Source organism: Oryctolagus cuniculus, chromosome 9 (assembly GCF_051225735.1).
Source record: "Oryctolagus cuniculus isolate XC-2025 breed Fujian yellow rabbit chromosome 9, ASM5122573v1, whole genome shotgun sequence".
Lineage (NCBI taxonomy): Eukaryota > Metazoa > Chordata > Mammalia > Lagomorpha > Leporidae > Oryctolagus > Oryctolagus cuniculus.
Window position 1 is genome coordinate 80578313 of NC_142875.1, and position 20246 is coordinate 80598558.

The 20246-nt window shown below is 38.5% G+C and overlaps 1 protein-coding gene across 12 annotated transcripts in view; it reads left to right on the forward strand.

Moving 5' to 3' along the window:
• Positions 1-20246, forward strand: part of STARD13 (StAR related lipid transfer domain containing 13) — a 585508-nt gene that overhangs the window by 143876 nt on the left and 421386 nt on the right. For 7 of the 12 annotated variants that reach the window (XM_017350153.4, XM_070049030.2, XM_051831808.3 and 4 more), the window contains one exon: positions 17867-17993. In XM_017350153.4, the coding sequence (XP_017205642.3) occupies positions 17964-17993 (30 nt within the window). In that variant the 5' untranslated portion in view covers positions 17867-17963. Of the gene's footprint in view, positions 1-1880; positions 2005-17866; positions 17994-20246 lie in introns of all 12 variants that reach the window. The other 5 variants (XM_089304231.1, XM_089304232.1, XM_089304233.1 and 2 more) reach the window with 1 other exon arrangement.

Consider the following 20246-nt stretch of genomic DNA (forward strand, 5'->3'; position numbering starts at 1 on the left):
CGCTCCAAATGCAGACTGGGTGCGGTCCCAGCGTTGGGCTGGATACAGCCTTTCCCTCCATAAATTTTCCTGAAGCGACTTCATCTTCCTGGTCCGTTTCTGGAAGCATTCTGTGTCGAGAAGGTGGGGGTGGTGCCGGCAACAAATGGACCACTCGTGTGAAACTCCAAGCATTTTTATTTACATAAATGTTTTCTGGCTTTTTTTTTTTTTTTAAGCAGCCATTCTCTTAATGAGTTGTATTTTGTCAGAATGAACAATTGCACCTTCTGCAGGAATGGCATCTGTGTAAAGGTGTTCCTAAGGGAAATTCTGTTCCTTTTTAACGTTTACAAAATACAGGCAAACCAGTTTTAATAGATGGACCATAGTAGCTTGTCAGCATTAGCTTTGTTTTGTTTTTAGATGTAGCGTGGGAATAACTAAGTATATTAGAAAAATAAAATCTGAATCTGTGTCCTCTGATAAAATTTTAGCCTGATTCTAAAATGTAACCTGCACAAGGTACTGAGTTTCCCTAGATTTCTTCAGCCTTGGTAAACACTTACCCTTGAACTTCAGAACTCTGCCTTCTGTGGCCTATGTAAAAGCAATACTTGTGAAGACCAGAGTGAGAGGAATAAAGGCTAATAAGTAAGTTAACACCCGAATAGCAGTGTACCAGGGAATACAAGTGCGTTAAATTGTCCTGAATAGATAAAGTAAGAGCATTTTACTGTTTTTCGCTAAAATTTTAGTAGGCTTAATAGTAGGTTTGTAAAGAAAACTGCTGTGGCTTGAGGAATGCCATGGCATACATTTATATAAAACCAAGAGGGAAACCTGGGCAATATTACCGTATAAAGACTGTTCAGGAATAAGGCGAGATGCAGGCAAGATAACAAGAAAAAAGGGAGGAGTACCATGATGGAAGATAATTAGACAAGTCAAAGAGATTCGAGAGAAAGCTTTAATAGATCTAGAAAGATGGACATGTGAAGGCTTGACCAAAATAGTTTTGAAGCTCCAACATGTGTGGAATGGGAAGTAAGTTTATTTCATTAGATATTGGCTATATCCCATTGAGTTGCTTATTTTGATTTTTCTGTACATTACCATCCTTCCTGTACATGTAAGCAATTATTCCATTTGCCTCAATTAGTAACACTAACTTAGCTCTCCATTGCTTAAATATCATATGTAGTATAGAAATAGAAATAGGAATAGTGGCATTTAAGTCACTGTCACTTTGTCTTTCAAGAAGGTGAAAGATAAAAATAAACATCTAAAATTTTTTAAAAAATTGAGCAAAAGCCAAGAATTCTGTAATGTTCTCACACCCTAATGTCTCTGCATCTAAATCCTGAACATCTTCTCTAGAGATTAAAGAGATGGCAGACCGTCTAACAAACTCCAACACTAGTGTTGTAGACTAGTTTAAGCCATTCAGTTAGTATATGGTGTTACCTCTTTTTTTTTTTTTTTTTTTTTGACAGGCAGAGTGGACAGTGAGAGAGAGAAAGGTCTTCCTTTGCCGTTGGTTCACCCTCCAATGGCTGCCGCGGCCGGCGCACCGCGCTGATCCGATGGCAGGAGCCAGGTACTTATCCTGGTCTCCCCTGGGGTGCAGGGCCCAAGCACCTGGGCCATCCTCCACTGCACTCCCGGGCCACAGCAGAGAGCTGGCCTGGAAAAGGGGCAACGGGGACAGAATCCGGCGCCCGGACTAGGACTAGAACCCAGTGTGCTGGCGCCACAAGGCGGAGGATTAGCCTAGTGAGCCGCGGCGCCGGCCCGGTGTTACCTCATTTTTATGAAGTATCTGTTCAAAACTTTAGCCATTTCTATTTTTTAAATTTATTTGTTTTATTTGAAAGGTAGAGAGCTCTCTCTTCCTCTAGGTCATTCTCCAAATGCCCACAACCTGGCTGGACCAGTTGGAAGACAAGAGCAGAAGGCACAATCCAGGTTTCTCACATGGATGGCATCCCTGGAGTACTTGAGCCATCACCTGCTGCTTTCCAGGTATACATTAGCAAGAAGCTGCAATTGAGATTAGGACCAAATTTAGGCACTTGTATATGAGATGCAGGTGATCCAAATGGCACCTTAATTACTTTGCCAAAGCCCACCCTTGCTCATTATTAAACCGAATTGCTTATTAGTGAGTTACAGAGGTTTGGTATTATGCAAACACTTGTCAGAGATCTATCTTGTGAATATTTTTATCTCAGTTTGTGGCTCTTGTCATTTTCTTAATAGAGTCTTTTGAAGAGATGTATTTTGTAAGATGTGTTTTTCTAGGAATTTTTATATGTAATCCAAATATTCAAGTTCTTTAGCATAAAGTTAGTATAAAATTCTCTTAATATTCAAGCTATATTTCATTTATCCAATGATCCATTTAATGTACTACAATAACGTTTTGATATTCGTAGTCTCAAACTGGGAATTCATTTATTTTAGCAGCATTTGTTGAAAAGTTTATCCTTTCCTCCATTGAATTACCTTGACACCTTTATGAAAAATCATCTGACTTTTCTGAATTACTATTCTCCTCAATTCCATTGATGAATAAATCTTAAGCCAGTGCCAGGCTGTATTGATTACAAAACCAGTGTAAATATTGAATCAGATAGGGAAAGACATTGCACCTTTTTTCTCAAAATTATTTTGATCATTCTGTGACCTTTGCATTTGAATATAAATGTTAGAATTGGTTTCTTAAGAGCTTACTAGGGTTTTTACTGAGATTCTGTTGAAAATGTTTATCAAGCTGAGGAGAACTGGTAAGTTTTAAAATATTGAGCTTTCCAGTGTGAACATGGTATCTCAATTTATTTCTCTCTGCAAATTTTCAGCATGCAGATGCTACACATACTTGTTAAATTTATTCCTAAATGTTTTGTGTTTATTATAGATGTAATTTGAATATCAAATTTCAGTTTATTGAGTCACTGTGATTTTTCAGTTCTAGAATTTTCATTTGATTCTTATTTATAGCTTTATACTTCTCTCCTGAATTTCCATTTGGACATGTGTATGCCTGATAACTTCAATATTTGAATCATCTGTGGATCTTGTTTCTGTCATCTTTTATTATTTGTATTCTTTGAAATGCGCTGAAATTCTTAACAGAATTCTTTGTTTATGAAAACTAATTATAGGCTTGCTCTCTCTGTGGTTTTCTTTCTTTTTTTTTTTTTTAACTTTTATAAAGGATTTACTTTTCTTTCTTTTAGGAGGCTAGGCTAAGAATACAGTACCTTAATCTAATAGGGGATTGAGATCATTTCAAACAAGTTTTCAGTTCTTGTTTGGTCTGGTCAATTTCAGGTCTGTTACTCCTATAGTGGGGAATCGGTTAGATTTGCATTACTGTAACAACATACCTGAAGCAGCTAACTTATAAAGAGGAAATCCTTATTTAGTTTAGTTTTAGAGACTCATGCATGGCATCAGTTCTGGAGAAGACTGCATGGTGGATCTTGGAGGCTGAAGTGGGTATCAGAGCTGGCAATCACATCTTTAAGCAGAACAGAGAGAGTGGGTGGGACAGAGTTTTATAGTTAGGATCTTCCATTAGACCCTGTCTTCTTTAAAAAAAAAAAAAAAGATTTATTTATCAATTTGAAAGTCAGTTACACAGAGAGGAGAGGCAGAGAGAGAGAGAGAGGTTTTCCATCCTCTGGTTTACTCCCCAATTGGCTGAAATGGCCAGAGCTGAACCAATCTGAAGCCAGGAACCAAGAGCTTCTTCCAGGTATCCCATGCGGGTGCAGGGGCCCAAGCACTTGGGCCATTTTCCAGTGCTTTCCCAGGCCAAAGCAGAGGGCTATATCAGAAGAGGAGCAGCCAGGATTTGAACCAGCACCCACATAGGATGCCAGAGCTGTGGGCAGAGACTTAGCCCACTACGCCACAGTACTGGCCCCAATTTTTGTTTTTTCAGATATGAAACTCCTGAAAGCTCTTAGTTTCTTTGCTTTTCAGCTGCCATTCTCTGCATTACTTATCAGCCTCTGTGACAGTTTTCAAATTGGAAAAATTAGTCAAAGGGAAAAACAGAGTTGGCTATGAGATTTCCAGGTAACCTTCTTCAAAATCTTGCCCTCTCAAGACCTTGTGTGTATTTTACCTAGATTTCTAGTTCTTTATAGTTAAGAGGATGTACATGATTAAAATGTGTTTTAAAAAGTGCCTTTAATCTGAGGTTATCAATGGAAATATAGAGCCCTTTTCCTGTACCAGTGTCACTGAAACTGATTTTGTCCATCAGAAACAAACCAGAAGACAACAAGGACTTTCTGTCTTGCTTCTAGAGATGTTTATGGAGCCTCCTGGAAGCCTTGCCACAGATTGCTTCCTGTGATATACCCTTAGTTCTCTCTAAGTTTGCCTAACTGTTGTCTTCTGCACAAGGAACACCTTCTGTGCTTGGTGAGGGATCAGGGTAATTCTGTTAATAAGTCAAACATAACTATGCTGTAGCAGTAAATTCAGTCTGTCAACTTTGTTATTCTTACAACAGAAGCACCTGCTCTAGTCAGGTAGAAAGAAAGACATCCTTTTCTTTAATAGAGTAATACAGACTTCCCAGGTACAGAAAGAATTGATTTCTTACTGTAATGTCAGGAATGATTCTATAAAAACATAGCTCACAACTATGGGAGTGCTGTAGAAAACTCCAAATTACCAGGACTTAATTCCAGATACCCCATTTCCTACATGGATGGAATTGTGCAAGTGACTTAATTTTTTGAACCTCGGAGTTCCTGATTCATTAAAGATGTCTGCTTCCCAGGGTAGTTCTTGAGTTGTTTTTTTTTTTTTTTTTAAATACTGTTTCTAAAGAATTTGATGTGTGTGTGATTAGGTTCTACTATTAATAAAATTATTATTTTAAATGTTGAGGTTTTTGCCAAGCAGAGTTAGAGAGATCGAGAGATCGAGAGAGAGAGAGAGAGCTTCCATCCATTGGTTCACTTACCAAATGGCCACAATGGCTGGGTCTGAAGCCAGGAGCCTGGAACTCCAGCTGGATCTCCCACTTGGCTGCAGGGGCGCAAGCACTCGGGCCATCTTCTACTGCTTTCTCAGGTGCATTACCGTGGAATTAGATAGAAAGTGGGGCAGATGAGACTCCTGTCGCTCCCCCTCTTCGTGGAGGAACGACACAGGACCCTGCGCTGTTCTTTCGTCTGCTCGGCCCTCCCCGGGTTTGCTGCTGGTTCTTCCCGGGTTGGCTACTATCCCTTCCACCTCCGTGGAAGGGCAGTTCCCCCTGGCCACATTCCCCACTTCCGCAGGGGAGCGGCACACCGCCGGCCGGCTCTTCTCGGGGGCTGCACAGGTGTTCCTTCAGCTAGATGTTCCCCTTAGATGTTCCCGGTGCATGCCGTCTCTCTCCTCCTTTATAGTCCTCCTCCGCCAATCCTAACTCGGCTGCCCACACGCCGAGTACGCTGCTCTCCAATCAGGAGCAAGTCCTACAGTTTATTGGCTGAACTGGAGGCAGCTGTGTAGAAGCCTCTTTCTTCTCTCCCAGCGCCATATTGTGGGAGAGCAGATGCATAGAATAAGTCTTAATTCCAGTAACAGTATAGTCCGGGTTGCTCCCCACAACTCCAAACTGACACTCCTATTGGATGCCAGTGTCTCAGGAAGTGGCTTAACCCTCTTCACCACAATCCTGGCCCCAATAAAATTATTTGCATGGAAAGGTACTTTTAACTTAAGAGGGGAATGATTAGCAATAACTTCTTTGCAGAACCCAAAATATATCCAGATTTATGCCTATCACAAAGGCCTTTTTTATTTTTATTCAATAAATAGTGATTGGATCCCTATTAAATTCTAAATACTGCATTAACATACTAGAACACAAAAACAGTGAAACAGTAAGCTGCCTCAGCTATGTAAATAATCTGTCCTTTTTATTAAAAGCCATGGTCTGAACTGTTCTGAAACTGTTTTATCATCCATAGTATTCAAGTGTCAGATTTTATGGTATTTATTATCTTGCTGCTATTTAATAAATCCTCAAATACTTTTTGTAGCCTAAAATATAATTTACTATAATAGAATGAAATAAAATTTGACAGTTTATTTAACCTACAATAGAATTTAATAGAAAGAAACTCTAATATGAATGACACCAAGAAAATTTTGTTCCTGTATACCATTTGAACAGTGCAGCAAGGCAGTTCCTTGGAAGACTATGACAGGGTGAAATCTGAGCTTTCCTCCAGTGTATTAATAACTAGTCTGAGTTGTACAGAGATTGGAGGAAAGGGTGTCATCAGACATCCCAGGAGAGTTCTGTGTAGTATGCTGAGGGAAGCAATTTCTTCTTTCTTTAAACATGAGAACCAGAACAATTGAACGTTCATTACAAGAGCTCTCTGCCAGTCTTTCTGTTTATAGGATTTGTTCTAGTCCTTGGTGAGTTGTAGACCCCTTAAATAGAAGACATTTGGCTTCATTTTTTTGTCATGTCTACTCTCATACACACCCCTAATCTCTACTTAATTCTTTTCTTACCAATGGAGTATAGTATGTTAAGTAGTAAATATGAATTCTCAGATCCAGTAGGAGACTTGTCCTGTGATAAGAAAATTTATTTCAAAATCAAATATTCTATTTCCTGAGGTTATTTTTTATTTTATAATTTGTGTTAATCTTCCTAATCCATAGAATAAGCAAATCCGACTTAGAGTGGATAAATTTCTTACTTATTGACCATAAAATGATCCAAATTACATTTGCATTGTTCAAATTTCCTAATTTCCTCACTTTAAAAATACATATGATATAATGGCATGTGGCATTCATGGCAATACAATTTAATCATCTTGTTGACCATTGGCTTAACGGTCATATATATTAATTTTATTTACCCACACACACACAAATAAAGTATCAAATCTAAAGTCACTTTTCTGTAACCCTGCTCTATTAATGTCTCAAAACCTACCAGATGCTCTTCTTCTAGGTCATGATGATGGCTAGCTGGGTGTTAAATCCAGCTACTATAAGGAGTTCTGTAAGGAGATACTTAGTTCCTTTACAGTACAATAATTTAAGTATAGATTTTTCTGGCAGTCATCTTTTTATAAAGTGCTTAGGTGGAATTAGTACAACAAATGTGTCTTTTATTTTCTTGAATGGAGTTATTGTAGAGAAATAAGAAGAAGCCATAAATAAGGGAGCAAAGTTCCCTTTATCCCCAAAACACAAATAGTCATTGTGGGCTGGAGTACATTAACTTCAGCTTCTGTGATAAAGAACATAAGTTTTTTTATGTTCAAAATAAAGTTGAACTTAGTGAAAAACAACCAACATATTCTAAGAACTTTCTTCCCCTTTGAAGCAGGCCTTTAATTCTTATAACTGAATTTTTTCAAAATCAGAATCGTAAATTGACGTTTTTCTCTTTCAATTATCTACTGCTTTAAATTTTACTTTTAAATTACTAAAAAAAAAAGTATCCTTAATTGATTGTCTTTAATTCTCCATGGAAAACTTAAAATGCAAGGTGTCCTTTACTTGTATTAATTTGAAATTGTTATAGTTCAAAAATAATATCATACAATTTCTAAACTTTTAAAGCATCAATATTTCATTTAAATGAAAACTTAGATCTCAAATTTCTACATAGTGCTTTTTACAAACTTTGTTTTTGGCTGGTAAGATTTGGATTTATGTAATAAAGAAGCCCATTTTGCTTCTACTTGTATTTTGCCCACAACTTGGAAAAATCATTAATTACAAAAAGTCTGCTCTCATCAAGAAAATGGTGCGTTTTAATTTTGTTCACTTTCCATCTTTGACGTTAATGTTTTGTTTGTAATGAATAATTTGGAAGATGGATAACCACTTCTGGAATAATGCTAAAACAGGACCAGTCACTACTCTCATGGACTTTAAGTAGGCACTTAGTAATCAGAATAAAAAGAAGATAAGAACAAAGATCATTGAAATGTTTCAGAACTATTTTAAACAGTGTTTCAACAGTGTATTCTGCATTTAAAGGAACTACACAAGAAAATAAAAGGTTCTTTTCCTCCTGTATAACATTGTACATGATTACAAAATGCAAGCATAAAAATGCATGGAAATAAAGGAAAGCATGTAGTTCCAAATATCTTTCAAACAAGAATTATAAGACTAAATTAAATATTTGACAAGAAAGAAAACTTTATAAAAATGTTGAATTCCAAAGTCAACCTGCTGAATTACATTTAAAACCAGACAGAGGCATACGTTTCTCACTGTCTTACTTTTCACCATTTTCCTTGTTTTGCACAGAACATACTTCCACTCCTTAGAGGTAACTTTACACACATCAAAGCATCATCCAGTTAAGTCATGTCTCCCACTGAGCTCCAGTACCCTTCCAAAGATTTTCCACAGTTTGATACCGCAACATAATGCATTTTTTTTTAAAAAGGCCTAGTGCTTTGTTAGATGTCTCTAGGACGTACACTAGACATATGTTCTATTGATAATGAGCAATATGATACTGATATTAGAGAAAGTGCAACATGCACTCAATTAACAAAACATAGGCTTTCATTGCCTTCCCAATATCTATTGTGATATTTTAACTCCACTTATCTCTATTTATTGATCAGACATCAATAGTTTTTGGAAAATTCTATAGCAACATTTCTGACCACTGTTCCAGTGAATATAAAGTAAGTATATTAGGCCCTTTCTTTCTAGGATCCTTGAGAATAATTACTCCTGTAATAGGAAATTCCTGATGATAAAGTAAGCAGTGGTATTTCTTAAACATGATAGCAAAGAAAGTCATGATAGCAAACACCATTTGCTAAGTGCTTATCATGTAGCTGGAGCTTTGTATATGCCTTCTGTATTAGTTCTCACAGTTAGGACTTCTGGGGAAGGCTCCAGTTAGAAGTGAGATTTGCTCAGGAGTTGGAAGGTTTGACTGACATCCAACATCAGGAAACTATAAAAAAATTTTTGGCTTAGGATCACATGATCCAACCATGTACCTCCTAGCTTATTACAAGTTATATTGGAAGGGCCGGCACTGTGGCATAGAGGGCTAAGCCTCTGCCTCCAGTGCCGGCATCCCATATGGGCACCTATTCAAGTCCCAGCTGTTCCACTTCCAATCCAGTTCTCTGCTGTGGAATGGGAAAGCAGTAGAAGATGGCCCAAGTGTCTGGGCTCCTGCACCCATGTGGGAGACCCAGAAGAAGACCCTGGCTCCTGGTTTTGGATCACCCAGCTCCTGCCATTTGGCCATTTGTGGAGTGAACCAGCAGATGGAAGACCCTTCTCTCTGTCTTGCCCTTTCTCTGTAACTTTACCTCTCAAATAAATAAATAAATCATTTTTTAAAAGTTATATTGGCATACATTTGCCAGAGATAATCATCTTACTGTATAGAAATAACTTGAGAGGGTGAACAAAGAGATTTTTACTGTCATTTCTTCGTGTCTCTTTAGTCGATGATTTCTTACCCACTTTTTGAATGATTTCTCAGGTAGGTCCCACAGCTTTTTAATTCTCAAATAACAGAAGAGTCTGTGGCTACTTTGGGGTATAAGAACAGTCTCATTTAAGTATTAAAAAAATCTCCATATGAGTTCATACAATTCAGTAAAAAAAAAAAAAATGGGGGCAAGAGGGAGAATAGAGACTGTTCATGCAAAAAATAAATGTTTTTGGTACTCACAGTGGTAGTAATATTGGTATATTTTGAGTCTGTTGCATATGTAATGTGAAGGGAAAACAAATAATTGGGTGTTCTAGTTCTGTCATGGCTTGCATCTTTGAGAACTAAAATTTTTAGTGTAGAAGAAAGTACATACATATATACTAGATGATAAATTTTGTAAATGTTCTGTGGTCTTAAATTTGAATTGCAAGATTGGAAGTATCCATATGAACTCATAATGTATCTTGCCTGACCCCACCCCGCTGCTCACTTGCTCACTCTATCTCCATCTCTATCTTACTTTGAAAACGCCTAGAAACAATGACCAACCCCGTGGCATTGATTATTCTTATTGCCCAGATTGTGTTCTTAAATACAATACCTCATGAAAAGAAGCCAGGGCTTGTTGGTAAAAATTCTAATTCTAGGTTTACAGAAGTTCAGGATGAGCAGCTTGTCATGCTGCAGCTGGGTAGCTATCAAGCACTACTAGGGTTTTAGGAGTCAAGTAGAAAAAGTCTCCACTGGTCATAGATAAGACAATTTGAGCTCTAGTCACAATATTGGAATGCATTAATTATATTTAAATCCATAATATTTTTAAAAATGAAAGCTGATCACTTTTGGAGGATGAAAAGCACTCAATGCATTAGCTTGAAAACTATGTTGTTTTTTTTTTTTTTTTTTTACTATCTGTGTAAACTGTAACAGTGGGTAACCAAATAGTAAGTAAGGGAAGGCATCTCTGTGTGAATATATATGAACTCATAAATTAAAAAGAAAAGAATTAAAATAACACTGTGTTGCAATACCTAGTGAATGAATAGAGATATTTAGCATTAGTGTCTGCTAATATAAAAAACACAATCATACATTAGAGGTTTCTTGATGGAAGCACTCAACACTGCTAATGATCTTGCCATAGAGGTTGATTGAACCCAACTCTTTTTTTTTTTTTTTTATTTTTTTTTTTATTTTTTTTTTATTTTTTATTTTTTTGACAGGCAGAGTGGACAGTGAGAGAGAGAGACAGAGAGAAAGGTCTTCCTTTGCCGTTGGTTCACCCTCCAATGGCCGCCGCGGCCGGCGCGCTGCGGCCGGCGCACCGCGCTGATCCGATGGCAGGAGCCAGGAGCCAGGTGCTTTTCCTGGTCTCCCATGGGGTGCAGGGCCCAAGCACCTGGGCCATCCTCCACTGCACTCCCTGGCCACAGCAGAGGGCTGGCCTGGAAGAGGGGCAACCGGGACAGAATCCGGCACCCCGACCGGGACTAGAACCCGGTGTGCCGGCGCCGCTAGGCGGAGGATTAGCCTAGTGAGCCGCGGCGCCGGTGAACCCAACTCTTAACTCTTATCTGTCTTCTGTTTTTCAGTATCTAAATAAGTTGAAATCTATTAGGTATGCAACTTGCAAAATCCACACTGGAAAACGCTTGTGTTTTTCTACAGATAAACTGTGACAAAAAATTTTTTATAGATGAAAAGAGACTTAAAATTATATATCAAAATGTTATAAAGGGAGAAGACTACACTTTAGTGTCTAAGGATGCATGTTTGAGTTATAAAGCTATGAAAAATACAAGAAACAAATTACTGTGAAAGGATAATTTTTACTTATAGGGCGAAATGGAGATTTTAGTGGATATAGAGTATGTGGGGGGATTTGCATTGAGTGGTGTTCAGTATTCACCTGTTTTTATGAATATTTTTACAACAAAAATATTTGGGAAAACATTCATTAAAAAAAAAGAGGAGGTGCAGAGGCAATGGAAAGTGATGCTCAAATTTAAAATATTGGTGGGCTGGCATTGTGGCGTAGTGGATAAAGCTGTGGGCATCCTATATGGGCAATGATTTTAGTCCTGACTGTTCCGCTTCCAATCCAGCTCCCTGCTAATGGCCTGGGAGAGCAGCAGAAGGTAGCCCAAGTACTTGAACGCCTGCACCCATGTGGGAAAACTGGAAGGAACTCCAGGCTCCTGGCTTTGGCTTGGCCCAGACCTGGCTGTTGTGGCATTTGGAGAGTGAACAAGTGGATGAAAGATTCTCTCTCTCTCCCTCCCTCCCTCTCTTTCTGTGACTTTTCCAAATAAATAAATCTTTAAAATTAAAATACTGGGATATTGATGACTGTTAATGCATGTCTAAAACTCTTTGATACTTATATTGGATGCCTGTAACTTCCTTGTAACATTCTCAGTTGCAAAATAAGGCAATACAAAAATAAATGGAAGGGGGCAATTGGTATAGTGATTAAGACACTGCTTGGGATGCCCGCATAACATATTGTAGTGCCTCAGTTTGAGTCCAGCTCTGCTCTTGAATATGGCTTTCTATTAATGTGTACTCTGGAAGGCAGTGGTGATGGCTTAAGTTCTTGGGTCCCTGCCATCCACCTGGGAAATCTGGGTTGAGTTCTGGAATCCTGGCCTCAACCTGACTCAACCATGGCTATTGCAGGCATTTGGGGTGTGAGTCAGTGGATAGATCTTTATCTGTCTCTCTCCCTTTCAAATAAATAAGAATTTGGGGCCGGCACCATGGTGCAGTAGGTTAATCCTCTGCCTGCGGTGCCGGCATCTCATGTGGGCACCAGTTCTAGTCCTGGCTGCTCCTATTCCAATCCAGCTCTCTGCTATGGCCTGGGAAGGCAGTGGAGGATGGCCCAAGTGCTTGGACCCCTGCACCCACATGTAAAACCAGGAAGAAGCACCTGGTTCCTGGACTCGGATCAGCATAGCTCTGGCTGTTGCAGCCGTTAGGGGAGTGAACCAACGGACAGAAGACCTTTCTCTCTGTCTCTCCTTCTCACTGTCTGTAACTCTACCTCTTAAATAAATAAATAAAATCTTACAAAAAAAAAAAAAAACAACTAAGAATTTTAAAAAATATGCTTGGTTCCTATTACTACAGCAAAATGTCAAATTCGTTGATGTGTGGCTTTTTCCCTGAGGGCCCTCATCACCTTTCATACACCATTTGCTGCCATTGCTCTGTTGGCAGCATCAGATAGAGTGAGATAAAAACTCTCAACTGTTCTTTGGACAAGCTATATTCTTTTTGTACTTTCATGCCTCTAGGATTTACTTGTTCTGGAAATATTACTATTCTTCCTTCTAAACCCAGTTTAAAGGTTACCTTTTGTATGAATTCTTTCTTTTCCCTTAGGCAGAATAATTTTCTCTCTTGTCTAATTTTTATCATTTAGTACATATATTGGCTTACATCCTTGTAATATTATCTCTCTAAATTGCCCTTTCTCCCAAGATTAGGAATTTTCAAGAAAATACGTGTGATTTATTTTTGTTTTCCTGGCACTTGAACAATGCTTGGCAATAAATGGGTGAATGAATGGGAAGAGAGGAATTGAGAGGATGGAAAGATACACTTTGCCTAGGGAAGCCACTGGGTACAGGGGAAAGATGTGGATACCTGCATCAACTATGTGCAAATGAAAACTAAATGTGTGAGACTACAGTAAGTGTCTTAAATAGCATGGGATATACTCATGATGATTCTGTTTTCTCACAGTTTTATAGTTTTATTTCATTTTTTTTTCTCTGTCCCTCTTTAGTGCACCACATTGTGGAATTTGGAAGAGAAATTTGGTTTTTCAGTCAGTGTTTTGTTTTATTTTCCCATACTTGAGCCATCAGAAAGGGTGTAATCATCACACTCGGAGTAAATAACACAATTAAATCTCTGGCTTTCTGAAGTTCTGGAAATATCTTGAATAAAATACAGACCAAAAAAAAAAAAAAAAAAGAAAACAAGTAATAATACATAACATTCTATGAGTAGGTCCTAATAATATCCCTATTTTAACCCAACAAAATGGCAGAGATCTTGAGAGGACAAGTAACTTGCCAAATTCACACAGACAGTAGGCAGCAAAATTACAATATGAGTTTAGGCAGCAGCCTGCTTTAACTACACTAAATACAAGCACTAAATAAATGGTAATTATTATGAGAGAGAAAAAGAATTTTGTATCCAGCAATAAAAAATATGAAAAACTGGAGGAACTCAGTTTTTCTGACCTGGAATCAAGTAATGTCTGTCTTTGTGATTTAGCAGGATAAGTAGATCAGTCTCAGTTATAAGAAGAACTGAACTGAGATTCAAAGATGAATACAATGCAAATTATTATAGCTCTGCTCAGGCAAACTTTCACACGTACTTAAATTTCTTCCCATTTTTGATGTTCTCTAAGGGTTAATTATATAAATTTTTTTGATGTGCAGAACAAATCTACACATGAAAAATAAATGGTAATGACAGATTTCAGTCTATGTTAAATTCTGACCTTCAGCTCACTTCACTTATATTTGGAGTGCAAAACAAATGCTATATGATTTTTGGCTATTGGGTGTTAATGGTCAGTTACCTATTACTAGCATCCTAAATACTTAAAATATGGATATTTCTTTATAAAAGCCACACTTCCCTCTAGAAAATTAACTGTAATGCTCTTCAATTTCAAAATTTGTTAATTTGTAAATTTTTTCTTTGTAAATGAGGAAACATAAGTGTTCCACTGTGATTTTACTCATATTACATATGAATATGAATTAAAAGTTGTGACCACTTTAGAAATGTATTTTTTTATATAAGGGGAGTGAGTACCTGTATTCTCATTTTTCTTTCTTTTACTCTGAAAAAAGTAGAATGAGTAAAGCAATTTGCTGTTTATCTCCCCAGATTTGGAGAGTCAACAAGGCATTACTAATTATTCAGTACTTTCACTTAAATGTAAATATTTTGTCTTGGGAATTTTTTCCCTAAGATTTCTTTATATGTAATTAGGGAAAAGATTGTTGACTTTCTGCAATTTATAATTGATTTTCTGTCATGGCTTGGTTGTTTATGGCAGAAAATAATGATATTTATTACATCAGTGAAGTTTAATATTAATAGGGATAATACTTATAGCAAATTTGGAAAATGAATATAATGATAGCATTAAAATATTTTTGTTTTTGTTTTGGTCAGAGAGCCAAATGAAGAAACAAATAAAGAAGCATTCTTGAAAGGAAACAATGGATAAGACCCAAAATATAAGGCTTCCAATATTTGTAAAATCAGATTATTTCCCACTCTCAAATAGGAGTGAAAATTCTTGTTGAATTATTTACAGTGCAAAGACATTAAATTAAGCTCTTCCAACTATATTTTAAAAATAATCTAATTGTTAAAGAGGCTAAAGTATAAGGAAAAAATTTTTTACCAAGGAACAAAACCTAGTAAAATAGTTTTCCAGCTATGTCACTTTATTCCCAAAGAAGAAAACAGTTCTCTGTCTTTTGACTGCTGGGGCTGGATTCTCATTTGTATAGGTGCTGAAGAAATGCTTCAAACTGTTGCTATTATTTAGAACTCACAGAACGTGATCCTGAGAACACCCAGAAGTACAGCAAGCATTCTCTTGATGATCTCTATCTTTACAGATTCATTATTCTTTTACCCAATTACCTGTCATGTACTAACATAAGAATAGCTATCATTAATTCACCACTTATTTATGTGCTAGACACTTTATAGAGTGTTTTACATGGATAAAGTCCATACAATCCAGGGAATACAAAGCATTTTCCATCCAGTTTTACAGTTGAGACAAGTGAGGTTCAGAGAGGTGAAGTAATTTGTTTATGGTCACACAGATAACCGAATACTCCAGGCTTGGCTTTCTTTTTTATATATATACAAAAATCTTTTTTTAAGATTTATTTATTTATTTGAAAGGCAGAGTTACAGAGAGGCAGAGACAGAGAGAGAGACATACAGAAAGGTCTTCTATCCGCTGGTTCACTTCCCAGATGGCCTCAACAGCCGGAGCTATGCTGATTCGAAGCCAGGAGCCAGGAGCTTCCTCCAGGTCTCCCAAATGGGTGCAGGAGTCCAAGGACTTGGGCCATCTTCTACTGCTTTCCTAGACCATAGCAGAGAGCTGGGTTAGAGGTGGAGCAGCTTGAACTCGAACCAGTGCCCAAGTAGGATGCCGGCGCTGCAGGCGGTGGCTTTACCTGCTATACCACCACGCTGGCTCCAGACTTGGCAATCTTAACCACTCTTTGTTCCCTTGGTATATAACTGTTTTTGTATGTTTCCTGCCACTATAACAGAATATCACAGGCTGGGTAATTTATAGACAATCGAAATTGTTTTGTTTACAATTCTGGAGGTTAGGAAATCTGGTGAGGGCCTTCTTGCTATGTCATCCCATGGTGGAAGGCAGAAGGCACAAGAGCATATTCAACAAAAGAGCAAGTGGGGGCTGCTTTTGTAACAAGCCCATTCCCATAAGAACAACATTAATATATGCAGAGATGTCATGAACTAATCACTTCTTGAAAGTCCTGCCTCTGAATAGTGTCACAGTGGCAATTAAGTTTCAGTGTGAGCCTTGAGAATATGTAACATCATAGTGGTAACAGTAAAAGTTATAAAAGTTAGGCTTTTCAACCAACAACATGAATAAAATTAACAAGAAGAGGGATATAATATCAAACATGACTTTAAAATTACAGGAGTTTGAGGAGCAGACATTTAGCCTAGCTGTTTGGATGCCTGCCACCCACATCAGAGTTCCTGGGTTCCATTTTTTTATTTGCCTCCTAACTACAGCTTCCTAAATCAACATGTGCGTTCCTGCCACTTCCGTGACAGATCTAGATTGAGTTCCTAGCTCCTGGCTTGGGCCTTGGCCCAGTTCCAGGTGTTATAGGCATTTGGGGAGTGAACCAGCAGATGGGAGTACTATGTCTCTCATCATATTTAATACTTTTCCCTACAGGAGTCATAGAAATATCATTTCTAAGTAGTATAATTAAAGATTCTGCTCACAAGTGGGTATTTGGGACAGCAATTAAGATATTGCTCAGGACACATGTGTCCCATCTGAAGTGTCTGGGTTTGAGTCCCAGTTCCACTTCCAATTCCACCTTCCTGATAATGTGCACCCTGGGAGACAAAAACTGATAATCCAAGAAGTTCTAGGCTCCTAGCTTTGTTAGAGGCCTTTTGATGAGTGAGCCAATGGATGAAACATTGTTGTGAGGGATAAGGTCAAAAGATTTATAATGCTGTGACTACAGTCACTAATATACTATACACCTGGAAATTGTTAAGAAACATTTTTTTTTTTTGACAGGCAGAGTGGACAGTGAGAGAGACAAAGGTCTTCCTTTGCCGTTGGTTCACCCTCCAATGGCTGCCGCGGCCGGCGCACCATGCTGATCCGATGGCAGGAGCCAGGTACTTATCCTGGTCTCCCATGGGGTGCAGGGCCCAAGCACCTGGGCCATCCTCCACTGCACTCCCTGGCCACAGCAGAGAGCTGGCCTGGAAGAGGGGCAACCGGGATAGAATCCGGTGCCCCGACTGGGACTAGAACCCGGTGTGTCGGCGCCGCAAAGTGGAGGATTAGCCTAGTGAGCAGCGGCGCCAGCCAAGAAACATTTTAAGTGTCACCACAAAACAATAAGTATATGAGGTAATACATATATTTATTTGAGAGCATCACATACATCAAAGTATAAATAATATTTAGCTATTAAAATTTTAAAATAATGAATATAACTACACAAAGCACCCATGATCTTGCTTCTTAAAAAGTTTTATAATATACCAAAATAATAATACAGCTTTCCTTGATAGGTTAAAATTGCTTTTAGTGGGACCGGCAATGTGGCACAGTAGGTTAAGCCACTGCCTGCAATGTACCAAGGAGCTCTGGATACTCCACTTCAAATTCAGCTCCTTGCTGATGCATCTGGGAAAGCAGTGGACTGCCACCCATTTGGGAGAATCAAACAGCATTCCAGTTTCCTGGCATTTGCCTGGTCCAATCTGGGCCATTGTGGCCATTTGGGCAGTGAACCAGCGTATGAAAGATTCTGTCTCCCCCCCCCTCTCTCTCTCTAACTCTGCCATCCAAATGAACAATAAATTAAAAAATAAATTACATTTAGTTTATAAACTTACATCAACAATAAGTTCTTGGGCTTTATTAGGGATGATCTCACTGAGAATAAATGTTTCTTGAAAAAAATGAATATTTAAGACTATTCTTACTTTTTATACTAGTTTCCAAACCACTGTGGCTTTAAAAGAAAATTTTTATTGATACGACACTAATTGATTTACTTGATGAACTATTCTTTGTATTTAGAAAAAAACCTTTTTTTCCTATAGGATTCTATAAACCAAGAAAGAAAACAAAGTCATCAGAAGAAACGAATCTAAAAATAAAGCTGGAAGCATCCAGAATCTTGATGGTGTACCAAACCAAATGTCAACTGGAACACGACCAAAAACCGAAGTGAGTAACTTTATTATAGAAAACCCAGATGTGGATCATGTCCCCCACCCCCACATGGTGCTGTTCACTAAGGTAGAGACAGTACCATATATTTACTCATTCTCTACTGTTCTTGTTTTGTTTTGTTTTAGGGTAAACATGTAGTCTAGTGGTTAATACACCTCATCCCACATTGGACTGCCTGTGTTTGTGTTTCATCTCTGGTTCCCAATACCAGATTCCTGATAATGCAGACTCTGGGAGAAAGCAGGATGGTTCAGGAGTTAGGTTCCTGCCATCTATGTTTGAGGCCCAAATTGAGTTGCAGGCTTTTCATTCAGCTTGGTCTGACTTCAGCCTGCCCCAATCCCAGCCATTGTAGGCATATGGGAGTGAACCAACAGATGGGAGCTCCCTCTGTACATGTCTTTCTCACTCTGTATCTCTCACATTAAAAAATATAAATAAATAAGCCGGCGCCACGGTTCACTAGGCTAATCCTCCGCCTTGTGGTGCCGGCACACCGGGTTCTAGTCCCGGTCAGGGCGCCGGATTCTGTCCTGGTTGCCCCTCTTCCAGGCCAGCTCTCTGCTGTGGCCAGGGAGTGCAGTGGAGGATGGCCCAGGTGCTTGGGCCCTGCACCCCATGGGAGACCAGGAGAAGCACCTGGCTCCTACTATCGGATCAGCGCGGTGCGCCGGCCTCAGCGTGCCAGCCACGGTGGCCATTGGAGGGTGAACCAACGGCAAAGGAAGACCTTTCTCTCTGTCTCTCTCTCTCTCTCTCACTGTCCACTCTGCCTGTCAAAAAAAAAAATGTAAATAAATAAAAGTTAACATTGAGGGGTGATTTTTTACTACAACATGAAATTTTTAATGAAAACATATGGTTGTTAATATTTATCAAAATGGAAAAATGTTTTTCTGTTAAAGTACACGGGTAGACCATTGTGGTGGGTAGCAGCACAGCAGTGAATTGTATGTGTTTCATTAACTTCTCCATTGTTAGTGAAAATGTGTGCTGCAGTTGCAAATTTCCTTGAACTAATATTATAAAAGTCATCCTTTAGGCATATTCTTTTTCCCCATTCATGGGTAAAGAAAAGAAACATAAGATTGGGGAATGCATCTGTAAGACATCAGCTACTAATATTAGTACACTTTGTTTAAGCAGTTGCCTTTGTTCTACCAAGCTAAATAAGACCCAGAGATTTTTGTTGTTGCTGCATTTTTAGTTATATTAAAACAAAGGGGGAAATTTTGCAACTTTTAATCACAGTTACAACTTTTTTCTTCAAAATTTGAATCTTTCATTGTTTTCTTTTTTTGATTTTCTTTAAATGAATCTTCGAGTAAATCTTCAATAAATCCTGGCCACTGCTGGATATTGATGGATGTTAAGTAGTAATTTGCAAGGTATTACACAGTTCTTGATTTTTTGAGGATGTTCTGGCTTTGTGATACAAAAATAGATAAAAGTAACAATGTTGTAAGTATGAAGGAGAAACATTATGTATCCTCAGAGAGGAAATAGGAGAAGCTTTCTAAATTACCTGAAAAGGTATTAAGAGATGACTTAACAGGTAATGGGTATGATTAAGAGAAACCAATCAGTCTAAGACAGTTGGTTGCCCAGCAAGATCATTCACAGAGAAATGTAGCCACAACCGAACTGCAGCCTGACTGAGAAGGTAAGGGAATGAAAACCAGTCTCTCTCATCTTCCTACCTCCTCAACACTTCATTGAGAAATTATCAGGGAAGGGCACTCAATTCCTGCATTGTTTGACAGCTGTGCCCTGCAGAGGAGCCTAGTAGAGAAGAGCAGAGTAGTTTCAGATGGTCTAATAGAAAACACCCAGCCCACTTTAAAAATAGCTTAATTAGCAATTATTTTCTAATATGTGTCATGTTCTAGGCATGTTGCTAAACCTTCATACACATTGCCTATTTTTTTCAGATTTATTTATTTATTGAAAGAGTTACAGAAGAGGGAGAGAGGGAGGGGGAAGGGGAAGGAAGAGGGAGAGGAAGAAAGAGATCTTCCATTTGCTTGTTCACTCCCCAAAAAGCTGCAAGGTCCAGGGCTAGGTCAGGCCGAAGCCTGGGCCATGAGCTTCTTCTGAATCTACCACATGGGTACAAGGGCCCAAGTACTTGAGCCATTTCCACTGCTTTCCAAGGTGCATTAGCAGGGAGCTGAATTGGAAGTGTAACAGTCGGGACAAGAGCCAACATCTATATGGGTGCAGAGGGCAGTTTAATCTAGTATGCTA